General features: G+C 50.0%; 2 protein-coding genes across 11 annotated transcripts in view; both read left to right on the forward strand.

The window, feature by feature from the left end:
• The window catches only part of LOC112987190 (homeobox protein Hox-B3), a 55,680-nt gene extending 44,105 nt beyond the window's left edge, over window positions 1-11,575 (forward strand). For 7 of the 10 annotated variants that reach the window (XM_026106950.2, XM_064524633.1, XM_026106948.2 and 4 more), the window contains 3 exons: window positions 2,086-2,148; window positions 7,585-8,138; window positions 9,237-11,575. In XM_026106950.2, the coding sequence (XP_025962735.2) occupies window positions 7,703-8,138; window positions 9,237-10,003 (1,203 nt within the window). In that variant the 5' untranslated portion in view covers window positions 2,086-2,148; window positions 7,585-7,702 and the 3' untranslated portion in view covers window positions 10,004-11,575. Of the gene's footprint in view, window positions 1-116; window positions 996-2,085; window positions 2,149-4,477; window positions 4,568-7,584; window positions 8,139-9,236 lie in introns of those variants that run through there. The other 3 variants (XM_026106949.2, XM_026106952.2, XM_026106955.2) reach the window with 3 other exon arrangements.
• Window positions 11,576-14,966: 3,391 nt separating this feature from the next.
• HOXB2 (homeobox B2) lies at window positions 14,967-18,237 on the forward strand. The gene is made up of 2 exons (XM_026106916.2): window positions 14,967-15,878; window positions 17,042-18,237. Exons 1-2 carry the CDS (start codon window positions 15,491-15,493, stop codon window positions 17,671-17,673), a joined length of 1,020 nt encoding a protein of 339 aa, XP_025962701.2. The 5' UTR covers window positions 14,967-15,490; the 3' UTR covers window positions 17,674-18,237.
• The last annotated feature ends 1,843 nt before the right edge of the window (window positions 18,238-20,080 follow it).

Consider the following 20,080-nt stretch of genomic DNA (forward strand, 5'->3'; position numbering starts at 1 on the left):
CAATTGCGCTCTTCTCTCCCCCGCCTCGCCCTCCCCGTGCCCCCCGTCCCCCGCACCCCCCCAGCCCCACGCTGGGGCCAGCTCAGGCTCTCGGCGGCCGGGGGAGCCCGGGAGCGGGGTGCTGCAGGGCTCGGGGGGGCCCAGCCCTAGCGGGAGACTGGGAGTTGTGTGTCCGCCGAGTTGTTGTTTTGTTTTATTTTTTTGGAGCCAATTCAAAAGCGCTTCCGCTGATTGATCATTAACCTGGTGAGTTATTACTCCTCTAAGCAAAGGTCATGGGGAGAAAAAGGTCTAATCTGTCAAGGAAACACACCGCTCACTCTGTTTCATTTTGATTTCTTATCCGGGCTGGCTTCTGTGCGGGGCTGCAGCAGCTCCTGGCCCCTCCGCAACGCCCCCGGTCCCTGGGCTCTCCCTGGGGGAGCCGCGGCCCCCCCGCTCCTTCCTCTCGGGCAAAAACGGGCGAGGGCAGGAGAGGAGTGAAACGCTGCTCGGCTCCCCCGCGCTGCCCACGGGCAGCAGCCCCTCTTCTGGGCGGCCGAAGTGGATTTGAATCGTCTTTTAAGAAAATTAATGCGAAATAGAGCAAAAAGAAGCAAAGCAAAACAAACAGCACCGTGGGGAAAAGAACTCGCTCCATCCCTCCTCTGCCTTTAGTGCGAGGGGATAAATTAAAAACAAAGAAAAACAAACGCCCCCCCCCCCCTTGCTGGAGCCTTTATTTATGGCCTCTCCTTTTTGTTTGTTTGTTTCTCTTTCCCCTCCTCCCTGCTGCATCCCCTCCAAATACACGCGGTTCCCTCTTTCCCCACCTCCTCTCGCTCTGCCCACTTCGCCCCTTCCTCCCGGGCCTGGCGTGGGAGGAACTTCCCTGCTCGCCGATTTCGTTTGCTGAGTTCACAGCGCAGAAAGGGTGTTTTTTCCTCTTTACAAATCTCTGTGTGTGCTCTGCAGAGGGAACGGCAAAGCCCCAGTTAACCGGGGAAGGCTGTGATGTAAGTGGAATATTGCCAACGCTGTGTATTAAAGTGTGCGCGCATGTAATAATAATACTAATAAAAAATACAGCTATAGGCCGCCGACTGGAGAAGGTCACGAAGCATCGCGGTGATTTATGGACTCGGGGATGTTGTCACAAGCAGAGTAGGGGTGTGAGGGGAACATTTTTATTGGAGATTAATAACATCAACATACAGAACGGAAACAGGATTATTAGAGCGACTGAATGTTTCCCAAAACGAAAATATTTTTAAATGAGATTGCTTTTTCTTTCTCCCCTTCTTTCTTTCTTTCTGAATCCTTCGTGCCAAAGTTGCGGTGATAAATCTCAGTGTAGCTTTAAAAATGTTTACGACTTGATACCGTTAATTCTGATACCAAATCACTTGTGTGTGAACGGTGTCTGCGCACACCATAAAGCATCTCCCTTTCTTCCTCCCCCTTCGCGGCGACCGTTCGACCAAATTGGAGAAACACAAAAAGACATATTCTAAATCCTTAAGGCTTTTCTGCCTTTTATGAAAATGGCCTGGCGTTTTCCCTATTGTTTTACTGTTGTTGCACCCAGAACTAATTAACTGCATATATTTAATTTCTTAAATGCATCTAATACTGAAATTACCAGCTGCATTTAACTAAAACACTTCACGATTTTTGTAAGTTACATTCAGAATTCACCAACCTATGCCAGAAAGCATCTACATTTCACGCCAACCCACTTCTTTCAGTAACGAGTCTAACGCCCAACGCGAAAACCCAGAACGGGCTGAAATGTTCCCCCCATGGCGGGTTCCCGTGGAGGAAGCCGGAGGGAAGCGTTTGAGAGACAGACGAATGTATCAAATTTACAGAAACAAACCTTGTCTCCACCATCTCTGATGACAGTTCTGGTTATAAATGTATAGAGGATGGTGCGGTCCCTGGAAAATGCTGTAGTTACTTTGATGAGAAACAATCTCAGAGGAAATACTGGGGCTTTTGTTCATTAGAGCCTATCTTCTCCCTATTCCCCCCCAAAGATTTCTCTGTATGATGAATTCCCTTGTCCACGCTTTTCTGACCGAAGTTTCATATATTTTTTTTCAGTTCTTTTCCTTTCTCAGACTCCTCCGCTGCCTCCTATTTGCTGGACCAGACGTCGGAGAATTGGTGAGTTTTGCTAAATATTCTACCTGGTCCCATGTCCCTGTGTAGATCCCCATCTCCATCTGCACCAGCCCTGGAAGCCATTCCTTCTCCAAAGTCACCCAACGTGACTTTTTTTTCCACCAACCCAACAATGAGCCCGGCTGCCCTGAATTTCAGCTGAGTATTTTCGTTTCGCTACTGGCTTGTCTTTAAACTTTGTGATTTATGGCTGTAACTTGGAGGGAGTGTTTTAAATGGAAAATTTTTCCTGCATTCCCTTTGAAGGGAAATCCAGTCAGATTGCAACATTTGCTCTGATTTTGTGAGGAGTGCGAGGGAGTTATATTTTAAAGAAAAATAAGCTGCAACAAAAGCAAAGATGGAAATACACAGGGAGCCCAGAAACTACTTACAGGAGCTCAACATACAAACGTGCAACGACCTTCTTAATACTTTTTCTCTGCTGCTATTTAAGGTTAAAACAGATTTTTGCACTTCAGAAGAGTTACTTGCAGAATCCGAAGTACTTCTGATACTCAAAATAGGTCAGTGGAGATCCGTACTCGGAACCTATAGCATACTTCACCTACAGAGAAGTCTTTAAAAAATAGTCCATGACTGTTATTCTTCTTGCCTCCACTGGACTTCTCAGCGCCGGGGTTCCAAAATATGAACTATCTTGTAGCAGAAGATTTATGTTAGAGCAGCTCATAAAAAGTCAGATGGGAAAAAAATCACAGTAATGATGTCCCTGGTCGAAACCCTCCCGTCTGGGATCTGGACGCTGCGGCCAGAACAATGGCTGGAAACACCGTATTCCTTGGGCTCAGCCTTTATCCATCACCTAGAAAACCTTTGCTGTCCAGCTCAAAGTCCTCCCAAAAGGCAAATGTTTACTTGGACACCTCTCTCTTTCGTTGCAGAGTTACTAGCCCAAAGGTGCCACACCGGGCGATGCGGGCAGCCCGACGGGGCATACCTTCCCCGGCAAGTCCGAGGAGCCTTTGTGGTCCCTCCTCGTCTGGCTTTGCTGAACGTCCCCCCCCGCCCCCCCCGTCAGCACTTAACCCGAAGGAGTGAGCGCCAGAATTAAAGGAGGGAAGATAATTGCGATGTGAAACAAAAGCAGCACTTACAAAAAAAAAAAAAAAAAAAAAAAAAGTGCCGACACCTAAATTCTTCGCCCTGCCTTCCTCCCACGCGCAGCCCCTCCTCGCCACGGGCTTTCCCTAAAACCATCCCGGCCCGTTTCTGTTTTCGGCAGAGAGCGGCGAAAAGCACAAACCTCCCGTGGCGCCAGCAGCAGCGCCTCGCCTAGCACTAACAGCATTATTAATCACAGCTATAATAACCGTCGTTATTGCCCAGCACCTCCCTGCGCTTCCCCCCCCCCCAGGTGACCCCCCCCAGGCCCCGCTCCTCCCCCGCGCAGGGACTTGGGCGCACGAACTTAGCGCGAAGTTGTCCCGGCTCCGGGGCTCCGGAGCTGCCTCGACTCGGCAGAGCCCGGCTTTTGTGCCCCCTCCCTCCCCCGCGCCCCCCCCGCGCCCCCCAAAAGTGCATTTCGTAGTCGTTTCCTAACGGGGCTCTAACAGGAGGCAAACGCAGCCGAGGGGACGGAGCAGGAACAGCTTCAGCTATTGAAAGAGCCGCGATTCCAAGTGCTAAAGGGGAGGGGGGGGGACTATGACTATGTTGAAACGGTTTATTAGCATAAATTGACACCTAATTGTTAAACACGTGAATCAAAGGAAAGCTTTGCTATCTTTCTGCCTAGGCCTCTGTCCACCACGTCTGCAATTAGCATAATTTTTCACTAGTGACGCTGTTTGGAAGCTCGCTGGCTTTGCCCAGCAATCCAAACCAAATCTTTATTTTTAAATATCCCCCTCCGCGTTATTTCACCACCCGCACACCCCCTGTAGCCTGGATTCTTTTCGTTATTATTTTAATCCCAGCCAAGCATTGCATAGTTAAAAGGGGGGGGGGGGTTGTGTTCAGCTTTTCTTTCTTTCTTTTTTTTTCCCTTCTCCTTTCCCTTCTTCCCCTTTGCTGTGCTAAAGCAGAGGCCATTGTTATCAGTGAGCAGCGCGTACCAGTCTATAGGGCAACTAGAACCTCAGGGTTTGTCCATTCAAAGCCCTCAGCTTTTCTACACATCTTGGAAGCTGGAAAGCATCTTGATTTTTTTTTCTTCCCAAACGGAGACAGAGAGACAATTTGAGCTGCCGTAACCGAAAGCTCCACTGGCTGAGCCCCCTCCCCCCCGTTTTGGCTTTTTTTGTACATATATACATACATATGCTGGATTTTTTCCTCTCTCCTGTATATTCCTTTAACATTTTTAAAGGAAGGGGGTCATTCCGTGCTTATTGATTGCGTGGATGCTGGATGTGAAAATATATTATGTCTGCCCGTGCTTTGCTCGTCAGAGACTAAGGTAAGCCGGACTCAAATAGGCTATCACTTTGTGAATGGCGGAGTATATGTCCCAATGATTTATGACCATATGACTCCAATCTCGGTTCAAGAAGAGTTCACAAGCTTTAAGCTTCCTTCCACGCAGAGACTCTTTTGCAGCCCTCATCCAGGGCCCTTGTTCCCCCCTGCTTTACAACTGGGGAGTTCTGGTTGGGGTGAAGCTCGGCTGTGGGGGAGGGAAGAGGGAAATTTTAGGAATGTGTCTCTATTTTCCAGGCATATTCACCGTAAGGCAGCCGCTGCGATTTGAGGTCCTTCTGAGTAGCCGACCTATTGTTAAGGGCATGTTTAGAATATTTATTATTAATAATAATTTAAATTAAAGCCGGGGCGATTCCTGTTTTCGCTTGGTCTGGGAAATATACCTTAGGCGGGGGCGGGGGGAGGGGGAAAGGCGCTGCTCTTCTTCATAAACAGAGTCAGGTTGTGAATTTAGGATTTCCAACATGGAGGGAATGGCTTTACAGGAGAATACCTCTTCCTCCGATTTCTTTTATCTTTTCCCCGGACCGCCTGATTTTTTTCCCAAGCATCCTTCCCCCCGCAGCCTTTCCCTCTCCCACCTCTACGTTTCCCCGATTTTTTTTTAATGTCTCTAAATCTCCGCACTCAAAAGTTGCAGGCAAAGAGTTGTGCTTAAATGTTACCGCTCGCAAAGTGAAACTTGGAGCGTGATGAAACACCCAGCGCGGATCCTGCTCGGGTTTAATTGGAACAAGAGATAATCGAATATTTATTATTCTGCCTGGGATGTTTTTTAAAACAATTCCTTGGAGTAAATAATTAGGATTGCGGCCGTCCTCGGCGAAGATAAATGACCGGCGTTTGTGACGCGCTGCGAGCCGAGGTACAAAGCAAATCTTCTGCGGAAGCCACAAGCGAGCGAGCTTTTGGGCGAAGGGGGTTGTAAATTTATTTTATGGACATTTAAAAAAAAACAGCGCTGTTATTTTTAGCCGCTTTTGCTGAGCCTCTCCGCTCTGTTCTGGCTTTGGTTTGGTTTGTTTTCTTGGTGTTTTTTTAAGAAACCTATGCCAGACAGGAAGGCCTTGGAGAAATTCCCACCTCTGCCCTCGCAGACATTTGCAGCAAACCGATTCATAATAAAGGCGCTGCTGTTTGTTAATTAATTCATAGCTTCTCGGCTAGGCTAGCGGAGGATACTTTTTAATAAGACGTATTTATCATGGCGAGGCAACCAAATGAGAATAACTCTCAGCAAGGATACCGTCCTCTCTGCAGACAATAATACATCTCCGTGGAAGATACAATACAGATTTGGGAATGCATAAAGGATTTAATCAGTGTAAAAAGCGAAGCAGTCCCTACGTGGACACGTTGTCTGAGGCGGCATTAGAAGTATATGGAGGCTTGCTATGACATGACATAAGACCACAGCAGCCAAGCGAGGGAAAAAAACGTTGTTTATTGTTAAGCTGTGGCTTCTGTTAAACCCCAGTACTCAGAAATACCGCATTAGACTTTATCTCCACCGAGTTTATCTTTTCTTCTTTTTTTAAGAATAAAAGAGTCCTGATAAAAATTAAATAAATATACAATGGATATAAATTAAAAAAAAAAGCAGCACAGTAGCTCCTCACAAAGTCTGAGCTGCAGCGAGAAGTTACTGCCTATTAAATGTGCTTGCTGCTTGATTGATCCTCAGACAACAAATTATTTTCCGGTCAAGATAAGTTTCCGTATTTCTAAGACTATTTCTACTTGTACGGAAAGTTTATGCTTTGAGAAAAGAAAAAGTAAAAGAAACAAAGACAGAGAAAAAGGAAAGAGAAGAAAAGGAAAAGAGATAAAAGAAATAAAGAAAAAAGAAAAAAGAAAAGAGGAATGTTTCATTTTGTATTTTGAGGTTTTGGTCTGGGTTTTTAGACTTCATGGGCTTAGACTGAGAGGGGGAGAATGGTGAAAAATCAAAGGGGGAGAAAGTTAGGAGCAAATGGCCTGGTGATGCGTTTGTTTTCCAAGGAAAAAAACAACAGCAATTAAACTGGTCCGAATCACATCTTGCCAATTGTAGTTCCAGATTCAAACCTAGGAGTACACAGCAGGGCAGGCAATGAAAGGGTTTGTTTTCTAAATACAACCTGTGCTACCCGAGAGAGAGAGAGGGAGAGAGACTAATAAACAGGCCAAAGGAAGCACATTCTTGAATTCATGCCCCCGCTTAAACCTCCTTAAAATATTTGCACCAGATTCCAGAGACTTTGTGAGTCACTGTGTAAACAGCAAATGAAGCCAACTGTGTCAAGACACTGCTACCTGGATAAAACATATCGACTATTTGCTGTTCTCAGTTTAAAAACAAATATTCCAGACAGCAGCCCTACAATAAACTTAGCAACCTTTGACTTGCTAAGTCTTCTCCATTCCGACTAGGTAACAACCCTCTTGCTGTTATATATGGGAAGCGCTGATTTGAATAGGTCATGGGTAAGAAAGCATGACTTTCATTCCTTTCATGTTTGTAGCTAGCAACTACCCAGTCAGTGTTCCTACATTAACATTAACGTGTGTGCTATCTGGACACAGACATGTATATGTGCACACAACGCACACATTTACCTGTATATACACACACAGAGCTATATATGGGTGTAAGTGTGCATGTATGGGTGTGTGTATATATGCATATAAATGAATATAGATGTAAATAGTTGTATATAGATGAAAGCACGTGTACTTATAGAGCATATATGTAGTTATACCTACTCAGTGCTATGCTCTAAGGGGGAAAAAAATGCAAACAAACGACTAGGAAAGCAGCTCCCCCAAAAGAACTCAACGCTTCTGCAGTGAAACAGTTGACAAGCCTTCCTAGGCTGCACACAGGACAAAATCTGCTCAAAGCATCTGCTCACCCTGTTCTGCAGGACCCTATTCATGTCATGTGCTTTTCAGGGCCCAAGATGGATTCATAGGCCGGGTACTATTATTGTGTGTTTTCTCCTAACCTTTCAGGTCAGCTTCCAATAGACAGCTGGAAACGGCCTGTCACGTGGCCTTGGGGTGCCAATGTTCTGCCATAGGGGTGTCAAGACCCTGGTAGCCGGAAAAATCATTTTGGGGAGTCCCAGAGATGCAGAAGACTACCTACTACGACAGCTCCACGCTCTTTGGGGGTTACTCCTACGGGAGTGCCAATGGGTTCGGCTACGACGGCCCGCAGCAGCCCTTCCAGCCCGCCGCTCACGTGGAGAGCGACTACCAGAGGTCCGCCTGCTCCCTCCAGGCTCTTGGCAACACAACCCCTCACGCAAAGAGTAAAGACCTGAACGGGAGCTGCATGCGGCCGAGTTTGCCCCAAGAGCACCACCCGCCTCCGCCCATCTCGCCGCCCCCAAACCCTGCCACCAACAGCACCAGTAGCAACAGCAATAACCAGTCGGGGAGCAGTAAAACTGCCCCCAGCAAAGCCAACCTCCGTGCAAACGCCAGTCTCACCAAGCAGATTTTCCCCTGGATGAAAGAATCGAGACAAAACTCCAAACAGAAAAACAGCTCCCCCAGCACAGGTAGAACATTCTGCTTTTGTAACCATCCATTTTCCTAACCAGCGAGGGAATGAAGCGACTAGCTGGAATGGCCTGGTCTGCGGGGTGGAGAGATGGGGGCGGGGGGGCAGCCCGGACCCCACGGCCGTGCGAGAGCTGGGCTGCTGGCCGCCAGCCGGGCGCCCTCCCACACGCGCCCGCCGGGCTGAGCGGGCCGCGGCCCGTCCTGCGGCGCCAGCTGCACACACTCGGGTTATTTTAAACACATCCAGAGCACTACAGGGAAACGCAACCAGTCAGCTGTAGGCAGCTGACGTCTGCCTGTGTAGATACAGACACGCAAACCTGTACACCCACCGGACCAGCCTAGCAATGCTGAAGCAGAGTAATGTTTCTCTTCCTACCACCCTGCCTACAGATACAGCAGCAACCATGGCCCTGTCTGAGTGTGTGTGCATATATGTAACTTATGCATAAACATATGTATATTTTTACATTTATCCACAGATGCTTATCCACAGATGCATATACACATCTCTATGGCAAGGGAGAAAAAAGTACACTACGGAATTGCACTGTTTTGACAAATATATTCGTACAAACTTTCCAGCACACACTTCACTCTATTAATATTTATCTGTTATATACATGTTTATATTGCAAAAATGTAGATACGGAAGTAATTCAATGTTTGAAAATGTGTGTAAATATTTGTGTTGCACCAATACAAACCACACACAAGATGTGTGTTTGTGTGTGTTCATACCTAGGCAAACAAAATATCTTCCAACACTGACCTGTGTTGCTATTAATTGGCTTTGCAGTGGCTGCCCCCCTGCCAAATATTATTTTCTCAAAATTATCTGTTGAAAATAATCGACTCCTAAATAAATGGCCCTGGAATCCTTTTCTACATGACATGATCAAATTTTCATAAACCAGGGGCAGCTTTGGAGAACAGAACTCTTAATAAATGACATGATTATGGAGTGCAGGCTAATGCAAAGGGGGTGAGAGGAAGGGGGGTTGAACTCTTGTGCCTGTTCCAGGATTTATTAAGAAACGATGCATTCAATTTCTGCATGTAAGTAATTATCTTTTATTTCATTTCACGGCCAGCAGAAACCTGCAGTGGCGAGAAAAGCCCTCCAGGCTCCTCGGCCTCCAAGAGAGCCCGCACAGCCTACACCAGCGCTCAGCTGGTGGAGCTGGAGAAGGAATTCCACTTCAACCGGTACCTGTGCAGGCCCCGGCGCGTGGAGATGGCCAACCTGCTGAACCTCAGCGAGAGGCAGATCAAGATCTGGTTCCAGAACAGAAGGATGAAGTATAAGAAAGATCAGAAGTCGAAAGGCATGGGGTCTTCCTCTGGAGGGCCTTCCCCCACCGGCAGCCCGCCCCAGCCCATGCAGTCCTCAGCTGGATTTATGAACGCCTTGCACACCATGAGCAGTAACTATGATGCCCCCTCTCCGCCTTCCTTCAATAAGCCCCACCAAAATGCCTATGCCATGTCAACTACCTACCAAAACCCCATCAAAGGCTGCCCCTCCCAACAGAAGTACGCCAACACGGCCCCCGAGTATGACCCCCACGTGTTACAAGGGAACGGGGTGGCCTACGGGACTCCCAGCATGCAGGGAAGCCCCGTCTATGTCGGAGGTAACTATGTGGATTCTATGCCCACCTCTGGGCCGTCCCTTTACGGCCTCAATCACCTGCCACATCACCAGGCTGCCAACATGGACTACAACGGGCCTCCGCAGATGCCCCCGAGCCAGCACCACGGACCATGCGAGACCCACCCCACCTACACAGACCTTTCCACGCACCACGCTTCTTCTCAGGGCAGAATCCAAGAGGCGCCCAAGCTGACCCATCTGTGATAGAGAGCAGGGAGAGCCTCGCGTGAACTGGACGGGATCCCGCCACAGGCTGTGGGAGAGGGGAAGAGGGCAGGACCGGCTTCAGAAACATTTGTGTTGATCTCTCTTCTTTCTCTTTTTTGGTGGGGTGATTTCTGCCAGGTTATTGTTATCATTGCTATTATTTCTTGGTTTTATTAGGCACGATTTCCAAGCATTTCAGTATTTGCTTCCAAAAGCAGCTCTCTCTGAAGAGATGTACCTCCTGTGTTTCAACACAAATGCTTCTGAAGTGGGCTTGGGGTAGGTTTATGGGAATCTAGCAGGTTTTAGCATCAGCACCCTGCATTTGCAAACCAAGTACAGATCATTACTGATAATTCTCGGACACTGGAAAGGAGAATAGTCAGCCAACCGAGTCTTCACAGTTGGTGTCTCTGCATCTACATAAACATGTACATGTGTACATATATGCAATCAAAAGAGATTCGCAGGAAAACTACTCTCCTCTCTAATTCCTTCTCAAGAAGAACCTTGCGCTTTCCCTTCCAGCCTTCAGAGGAAAGGCATCCTTCTTCGCTTCCAGTCCCCACCACAAACTGGAAATACACACCTGCCAGTGCGTGGGAATCACGCTCTTCCCCTCCCTCCCCTGCCTCTCCTCTCAAAAGCAAAAAAATAAAACGAGAGGCTTAAGAATTGCAAAAGGTTCGGGAACAAGCTTCTGAAACACCTATAAAACCCCCAACAAAACAACAGCAGTCCAAAGAGAGGAAGAAAGAGTTGACAGGTCTGAATATTTTTCCGCCTTTGCCTCTGATGACGTGAAGTCTCCATTTGATGACGCCAGGTTTTTTTCTTTTGGGGGTGTTTTTCTTAGGGTTCATTAACAGAAAAGCAATCTTAAGACTTAGAAGTCCTACACTTCTTTCCTCCTCTTCTCTTGACCTTACGTGAAAACAGGGTATATTTGAACAAACGGAATGTCCTCCAATCGAAGCAGAAGTGAATGGATCCTTAGTATTTGCTAATGCTTTCTTGTCTGGACATCTTTGTTGCACTTAGAGTTTACATATAATGGGTATAAAAACAACTTTGAAGGGCGTTCGTCCAACTCAGTCGAGACGTCCTTCAATAGGTGTGTGTTCTGGTGAACATTCATATATATTTATTGGTTATAGCCAGTTTAAAATATTTTCCTTTTTTTGTATTATTTATCCCCAATATTATGTATTTATATGAGGAAAAAAGATAAAAATTGTACTTTTTTAGTATTTACTTGTTATAAAGGACATTGTGTTTCCTTGTCATTGTACAACAAGCTTATTTTAGTTATTGTAATTTAGAAAGACCAGTAGTTTTATGTTACCTTCGTACTTATGAATAATGTAATTAGTTCTACTGGAGGCATGAGAGCAGAACCAGACTGTAATTGTATAGTCCTGAATTAGAAGAGCTATAGCGAATCCCTCCCTCCCACCTCACCCCTCCTCTTTGGAGATCTTTCTTTGTTCTTATAGTAGTTATTTTATTTCCTTGCTTAAGGGTTGTCTGTTGAACAATTCTTGAATAAACTTTCTGTTATCAGTTTTACCTTGTCCTATCAGTCGGATTTAAAAGCAAAATAACCCCAGGTACAGAGAAAAGGAAAAAAGGCAGCCAGCAGGCAGGGCACAGCGCCGGACTTGCCGGAGCCAGGACGAGCGGCTCCATGTGCGCAACCCCCGCCGGGCGCCGGCTCCGCGGGAGGGGCGGGCTGGGCCGGGCGAACCCGCCGCCGCGGCCCGGGCAGCCCCCGCCCTCCGCGGCCCCTCCGCGGCCCCGCGCGGCCCTGCCCGCGCCTGCGGTCACAAAGGGGGGTCACGTGGCGCCGGCGCTGGGCTGCCATTGGGCCGCAAATGAAAACAAAGGAAAATGATTAATCACACAAAAAAGGGCCCCGAGTTTCCACGCAGGGAAATGAAACCGCCGTGCGCGCCCACGGCTGCCCACGCGCAGCACACGCGCGCGGGCACCCGAGCACCCCCCGGCACGCACAAACGCACCCACGCCCCTGCCCCAGACGGAAAAATATAGAGAATATTGTTTTTAGGAGCGGTTACAGTGCAAGCAAAGGGGAACGTAACCCCTTGCAGCAGCAAAAGCAGCGAGGATAATACCGTGAATAATCTGCTTTTTATGCTCGAAAGCCTTAAGAAAACTTATACTCAAGCAGTGTGGGCCGATAAAAGTTTTATGATTCTGGAAGGGGGTGCAAACCGCTTCTCAGGCTCGAAATGCTCCGTTTCTGTGGCTGAGAAAGGGGGCAAGGCCCCCTCCGAGGGGAAGAAGGTACAGGGGTTTTAACTACTGCTGAGAGAAAAGGGTGAAAAGGCTTTAAAAGCTATCCAAAAAAAAAAAAAAAAAAAAAAAAAAAGGGCTGGGCAGCAGAAGCGGGGAGTATGTGTGTATTCGTATTTTATACACACAGGTGTGCGTAGCTAGACACATCCATAGGCGCCTAGATAAATCCACACATGTGCACGGTTGACTTTACATGAGAAATGATTTTGTGGCTCTTTTTATCTCTGATCTTTTTTAATAAATGGAGTTCCAGGTTAATAATTATAACCTTTGTGCAATAATAAATAACAGTATAAAAGAGAGACAGGGCTTGTTTTTCTCCCCAGGACTGTGGCTCGGTTATGCCCATCCATGCAGAGAGCAATTTACCATTCGGTGATGCTATAATTTAAAAGTATAAGAGCGTGCAAGCTTTGATTGGGGTCGGATCAAATAACAATAGTCAAGGGCTCGGGCTCGGGTTTGGCTGCTGTTGGCTTTTCCCCCTCTCCCTGATTGTAATTTCCCGAGCCTCACGTCCCGGTCGCCATGTTGCTGGATTCTCTGCCAGGGATTCCCGGGAACGAGCTAAAACCGCGGAAAGCGAAGCCAGCGCAGCGGCTCGGAGCGCCGCGCGTTTCACGCTGCCGTCAGATGTTTTCTCTGCGGACTCCCACGCTCCTCTCTCCTATAAATCACGTCCCCTGTTTTAATCTGCGCGACGGCATTAAAGAAGCAGGCCTGATTTCGTCTTAAAATACGATTACTGCATTTCTCTCTGCCGTTTACTAAACATGTGCATTTCTTTTTCCGAGGCGATGCCCTTCCCCTTGGGCCGGAAGGATTTTTCCCTGCTCAGCGCTCCGCGTGGTGCGTGGGATAAAATCCCTCTTTCCCCAAGAGGGTGTTTTGTTCGCAACTTTGAGCGTTAGCAAAAACAGCGAAAGCAACCGGGAGCGGCTGGGAAGAGTTTCCCGGTTCCGCTCGCTTTCCGGACTGTTTCGCGGCATCCCGGCTCGCCGCGGCCCGCACTGTCCCTCAAAGAGCCGCCACTAAACGGCAAATGCTGATGGCAAAGCCTGAGAAACGGCTACTGGCAACGCCTGAAACCAAAACAGCCTCTTTAACGCGGACAAGCAAAAACGATCGGCAACCCAACCGTTAATGTTGACATCAGCCCTGATATGCCGGTACCGAGTAAGTTTACGCTGATTTCGATTAGCACAAATGCAAATCGTCGGATACGAAATATTTAGGGAAATTCTACCAAACTTTAAAGCCCCCAATCGAGCGCATTTTGCAAATGGTTTTTATTTTCTTCACCCTTTTGCTAAACTGCATTTCGGCCTCCGGTTTAGCTTTAGATTTATTCTGTGTTTCTGTGAAACCCTTACCACCCACACAGATGCTTTAACTGACAAAAGTTTCTAGGGTTCTCCCTGCGTGAATGCCGTCTGCCAGTGCTCGGCTGCAAAATGGGAGAAATGGAGCTTGAACAAATAAACTGAGAACCAACCAAATTTTCATTCTATAGCAAAGAGCTTTTCCCCCTAGAAATGTAGATTTTTTTAGACTTCACGAATTCAGGGCTCTGGTTTAAACTTTTTGAACCCATCTTCTTTTAAGCAACTCTTTAACAAAAGCCAAAATTATTTGCTGAGTGAGTTAGGCCGACCTGTCAAAAGTCTTTCGAGAAAAAGATTGATTGTTTCTCTCCTCTTTTTGGTTTGTGTGGACTCGGCTACTTTAAAAGAAAAAAAATCTTCCTGGGAAATGACTTTTAATTTTATTTATTTATTTTGTAAACTCTGGAAGTGGAGCTGTTTACTGGCGAGGGGAAAGGGGGGAAGAAGATGGGAAGGAAGAAATGTGATTTCAAAGATATCCATGACCTTAAAACATGTTTGGCCTTGAAGAAAAGTGTAAAAGGTCCATTAAGGCTCGCTTTAGAACACAAGGATTACGCTGTTTCTTTAAAAGTAATTTAACAAGGCAAATCCGACCGATCTTACTAAACTTGACCTGAAAGCTCCCTTGATTTCGTAAGTGCTTCACATCCAGACCCAGAAACAAAACTCCGAACCAAACCCTCCTGCTGGCCTGAACTTTTCAAGCTCTGCAACATCCCTGTATAATATGTAAATACACATACTCGGCCCTAGCTCCTGTTGCCAGACCCGAGCTCCCTGCTCGGCCGGGGCTTAGGCTGCCCCGTCGCCGGCGGCAGGCGGACCCCCGGGGGGAAAAACCCCTTTTCCCACGCCCGATTCCCCCCGTGGGTTCAGGCTTCCCGGAGCTCAGCGAGCGCCTCCGCCCGCAGAGCCCCCGGCGGGCAGGCAGCGCAGGGGAGGCGGGCAGGCGGCAGCGCAGGCAGGGCAGGCAGCAGAGGGAAGGCAGGCAGGCAGGGCAGGCAGGCAGGCAGGGCAGGCAGGGCAGGGAAGGCAGGCAGGGCAGGGAAGGCAGCAGAGGGAAGGCAGCAGGGGGAAGGCAGGCAGGGCAGGCAGGGAAGGCAGGGCAGGCAGCGCAGGCAGGGCAGGCAGCAGAGGGAAGGCAGGCAGGCAGGCAGGGCAGGCAGGCAGGCAGGGCAGGCAGCAGAGGGAAGGCAGGCAGGCAGGCAGGGCAGGCAGGCAGGCAGGGCAGGCAGCAGAGGGAAGGCAGGCAGGCAGGCAGGGCAGGCAGGCAGGGAGGCAGGGAAGGCAGGCAGGGCAGGCAGGGAGGCAGGGAAGGCAGGCAGGGCAGGCAGGCAGCACCAGGCAGCACCAGGCAGCACCAGGCAGCGCAGGCAGCGGCCGCCTGCCCGCACCCGCCGGCCCAGCCGCAGCGCAGCCCGCGGCCCGCCGAGGAGGGACTGGGGTGGGGGAAAGGATGCTTTTCCTGGGGATCTTCTCTCGCTTCTTTTTTTTAATCAATTAAAGAAAATAATGCTTTCTGTTTGCCACCAGGCCCCGCCTGCCATTGGCCAGGGGTGTCCACGTGACCAGGAATTGGCTGCAATTTCGCCCCAGTCTCGAGTTTAATAGAGCAAGGTCCCCATACGCCTGTATTATCAGCAATATAACAATTATAAAAAGCCCGAGAACCATCATCATCACTGCCATAAAAACTGAGGCCCTCAGATTTCTCTCCCTCTTCCCCTCCTCCTCCCTCCCCCCCTCCCGCTTTTTAAACCCGGGCCCTGGAAAAGCCATGAATTTTGAATTTGAGAGGGAGATCGGGTTTATAAATAGCCAGCCTTCGCTCGCAGAGTGCCTGACGTCTCTTCCCGCTGTCCTGGAGACATTTCAAACTTCATCAATCAAGGACTCGACATTAATTCCTCCTCCTTTTGAGCAAACCGTCCTCAGCCTGAATCCTTGTTCCGGCAGCCAGGCAAGACCGAGGAGCCAAAAAAGAGCATCTCATGGCCTGCTCCAAGCCCAGCCGCCGGTGCAGCCCGGCCCCTTGGCAGCGGAATTCCCCTGGATGAAGGAGAAGAAATCGTCCAAGAAAGCTACCCAGGCTCCAGCCTCTTCTTCATCCTCTTCCCCCCCATCATCTTCCTCGGTGCCGGTGCCTGCCGCAGGATCTCCTGCAGGTTCGTATAACGAGGGGGTGAGGGGGTGTTTGCCGAAATCCGAGAGGATCCGAACGATAAACAATTCCCCCCCGCCCCGCCAGCAGCCCTACCCCAGCCCCCCCCCGGCTTTGCCCCGCACCTCCCCCGAAACTGTGTCACGCAATAAAAGACACCGCAGCAATATGCAGCCGGCTGCGGCGGGGGGGTGGTGGTGGTGGTGGTGGTGATAATTCTCCTGCCTCCTCCCCCCGCAAATGAAAGAGCAAATTGCTGCAACTTGTGTGAAACCAAAGAGAAAGATTTCGGGGAGTCGGATGCTCTCTCTTAGCTACAGCGGGAGGAACTGGCGGCTGAGGCAGAGCTCCGTTTTCTCGTCTTTCCCTCCCAGCCCTGGATTTTTTTTGCAGCCTACGGGGGGAAAAAGAAAGAAAAGCAAAGCGGGGAGAGAAAGACGGGGGGAAATGCTGAGGCTGTTGTGAGCAAGCTTAGGAGGGCGAAAGAGCGGGAGCAGGACTGTCAGCACTCAGTGCATTGTGCAGAGCCAGCCCCCCACTACAAAATAAAATAAATACAGCCCCAAATTCCCCTCCTCCCCTCACAAAGCAATGTGGCCTTTCCAAGATGCCTCTTGGCGAGGGAGTTCAGCAGTCCTGACGGGACCATCCTTCCCCCGGGACAAAATATTTAAGGCAGAATTCGCAGTTTCAGTATTTTATTAGTATCGTGCAGGTAAACGCGAACGCGGGAGAAGGGCGGAAACCAGAGCTCATTGGCCAGAGAATACAGGAATAATGAAATCAAAGCTCAGCAGCGTCAATTCCTAAACTATTGGCAAAAAAATATAGTAAGAAGCAGGTCGAAATTCCCCTTGTCGGTGAAGGGGGCAGAGAGGAAAAGTCGCTAAAGGCAGAGGCCGGGCAGCAAAATCCTTTCTCCTCCCTGGGCTGAGAGGACTGGAGGGTGATTTCCAACCTCCCTTCCACAGGGGGAAGAGCTCAATTAGGATTTATTTTATCTTGTAGCGGCTTAAAGCTTCCCCCCCCACCCCATGCCAAGCTGCGGGTTAGTGCGGGGCACGGCGCTGCGCAGCCCGCGGCGGGGAGGGGCTGGGTCCGGACCCCCCGCGCCCGCATTCGCCCCGCTCCCTGCCTTTGCAATGTGCGGGTTTCTGTGTGTTTAAGACACCCAGGGGCTCGCCGACAGCAGCGGCTCGCGGAGGCTCCGCACAGCCTACACCAACACGCAGCTGCTGGAGCTGGAGAAGGAATTCCACTTCAACAAATACCTCTGCAGGCCGCGGCGCGTCGAGATCGCCGCGCTGCTCGACCTCACCGAGAGGCAGGTGAAGGTCTGGTTCCAGAACCGGCGGATGAAGCACAAGAGGCAAACCCAGCACAAGGAGCCCCCCGACGGGGACCCCGCCTGCCCCAGCCTGGACGAGGGCAGCGACCCCGCGGACGAGCCCGAGGAGAGCCCCGCTTTCGGCCGAGCCCCGGAGCCGCGGGGGCCTCTCCCCGCCGACGAGCGGGGCGGCGCGGGGGCCGGGAGCCCGCGGGGCGGCGAGGCCGGGGCGGCCGCGGGGGAGCGGGGCGCCGGCGGCCCCACGGCCCGCGCCTACGCCGAGGGGCCGCGCTCGCCTTTGTTGCCAGACCTGAGCATCCTCTCGGCAGACGCCTGCCTGCAGCTCTCGGAGGGGCTTTGCCCCAGCCTCCAGGGCTCCTTGGAGAGCCCCGTCCACTTCTCCGAGGAAGACCTGGACTTTTTTACCAGCGCACTTTGTACTATAGATCTGCAGCACCTAAATTTCCAGTAGCGATCTCCACTCGCCGCTCGCCGCGCCGCTCCTGCCCCTTCCCGGCAAACCCACGCACAGCCCCTCCCGAGCCGCAGCCGGCCGCCCCCAGCCCCCCTTAGCAGGGGCACCCTAAAAGCGGCCCAAGCCATGAGTCATTCACTCAGCCCATCCCGTCCCCCGGACATTTTCTGTTAAAACTCTCCACATCGTGGGGCCGAATCACCCTACCAATATTTATTCTAACAGACCCACATAAAAGAACACCCTAATTTTTACTCAGTTCAGGTATTTAATTATAGTTCTTTTGTCTTATGTATTTTTAAAGAAAGCGCCCAGTCGTCCTCATGCACATCAGAGATATCACGCCAAGAGAAAACATTTGTAAATCCTTCAAGTGAATTTCTCAGGAATCAGAACGAGACTTTTAGATTTCTTAATAAAATTAAAAAATAGAGGAAATTTCTTTCCTCTTTTTAAGTTTTAGAGGTAGACTATTTATTCAAATCCTTTAATAGTAAATGGCAAATTATTTATTGTATATTATTTTCATAGCGTAAATAAATGTCTTTATAAAATCAAGAACGTGTGTTATCAATTACTATACATTTAATTCAAAAATGTTCTTTTTTGCCTAAATTAGCCGCCTTCCTCTTTCATGCTTTGGGGTAATCTGATGCCCTAATCATCTGCTTGCATGTATTGAGAGAGCAGACAAAAGAAATTGCTCCCAACTACCATTGCAGAGGCTTCAGAAGTCAGAAATATCTGCTGTATTCATTTTGTCTGCGTTTTCCTTGAGCTTGTTTAAAAAAAATCAAAGCCAAATTGTTTCCAATTTTAACAATTGTTGCTATATTTTTACAACTAAGAAAACCCCTCCTGCGCTTGGGAAGAAACCGCCGGATGAAACGAGATCGAAAGCAAACCCAGAGCCGGCGACGTGGGGAGGCGCTGGGCCGCGGGCGGGGGCGGCGGGGCCCCACGCGCGTCCCGCTCCCCGCGCTGCCCCGGGGGGCTGCGGCGCTCCCCCCCCCGGAGCCCCCCCGGCCGGCCCCGAAAGGCGCACGCTGCGCCCAGCCTTCAGCCCACTCCTCCTCCTCCTCCTCCTCCTCTCAGCTCTCGCAGCAACAAATACACACAGGCAACGTTGCAATCGCTAGTGCTTAAACGTCCCGGACTACAAAAAAGGACGGAAAAGTGAAAGGGCGGATTTGGGGTAGGTGTAAAAAACGCACCCCGGGCGGGTGGTGCGGGCCAGCATCGCAGTCAGTAAACGAACGCTATAAAGGAAAAAGAGGCCAGAGATTAGCCTAGAGAGGCCCTTTTTTTCCCTCTCTTTCTCGCTCGCTCTCTCTTTAGCAGTACAAACCAGAAAACCCCTGGCCTAATAAATCTGCGGTCTCTTTCCATGGCAATTTGTGCTGCTCTGTCCCGGCTCACGAGTCCCTTTACGAAAGCTTTCTTCCAACATGTAATTTTAAATACAAAACTCATATATCAAAGAGGGAGGGGGAGGGAGAGGGGGTGGGGAGGCTTATGAATGAAAAGGGGTCAGCGCAAGAATCAATCGCCGTGACACCAAAAATAAATCATATTACGTCTTTGCTAAGTCATTGGTGTTTCCTCAGACACGGCAGAAATTTGGGAGGCGTTCAAGTGGGGCCTGTGCGCAAGCAGCGCGCAGAGGCGAGCCGGGGGGCGGGGGGCGCCGGGGGCAGCGGCGAGCGGCCGGGAAACGGCGCAAGGAGCCGCGGCGGGGCGCGGAGAGGGGCCGGGCAGCCCCGCGCAGCGCGGAGCGGCAGCCCCTTCCTCGGGGGCGGCGGAGGGGCCGGAGCGGCCCCGCCGCCCGCCCGGCTCCCCGGGCAGGGGCTGCCGCCAGGCGGGGAAGTCTGCGGGGCTTCCTCGGGGGCCGCGTCTCTCCGCGCGGGGAATCGAGGAGTCGCTTGGTGTGTTTCCGTGCTTGGGCGGTGCCACCCTCCCACCAGGAGCAGCAGGAAAAGCGTGGAGTCTGGGAAACTTCCGCGGGGTCGCCCGGCATTTTTATTTCCGATTAAGAGCCTCAGACCCAGCCTTTCTTTCTACTTCAGGGTGTGAAAAGAAATAAAACAACATAAAGAAAGCCCTCGACAGATGTTTTCGGAATTGCTCTTCGAAGATCTGGAATATCTCTTCCCGCTGTAACAAAGGGGGTTGCTTTTACAGCTACCTTGTTATTCTCAATAATGTCACCAGCCTATTTCCCGCCCCCGCTAAACGAGCAGACGTCTCAAACCTGCTAGCATCTCACTCCGCGAAGGACCAGGTTTATATTGAAAATCGAAGTAGATTGCAATTAAAATATTCAAGTGAACATTACTTAACACCTTCACATAAATAAAAGGAAGCGTCTAGTGCATGATTTACACCGAGTTCAGAGGAGTTGCAC

This window comes from Dromaius novaehollandiae, chromosome 22 (genome assembly GCF_036370855.1).
Source record: "Dromaius novaehollandiae isolate bDroNov1 chromosome 22, bDroNov1.hap1, whole genome shotgun sequence".
NCBI classification, from domain to species: Eukaryota; Metazoa; Chordata; class Aves; order Casuariiformes; family Dromaiidae; genus Dromaius; species Dromaius novaehollandiae.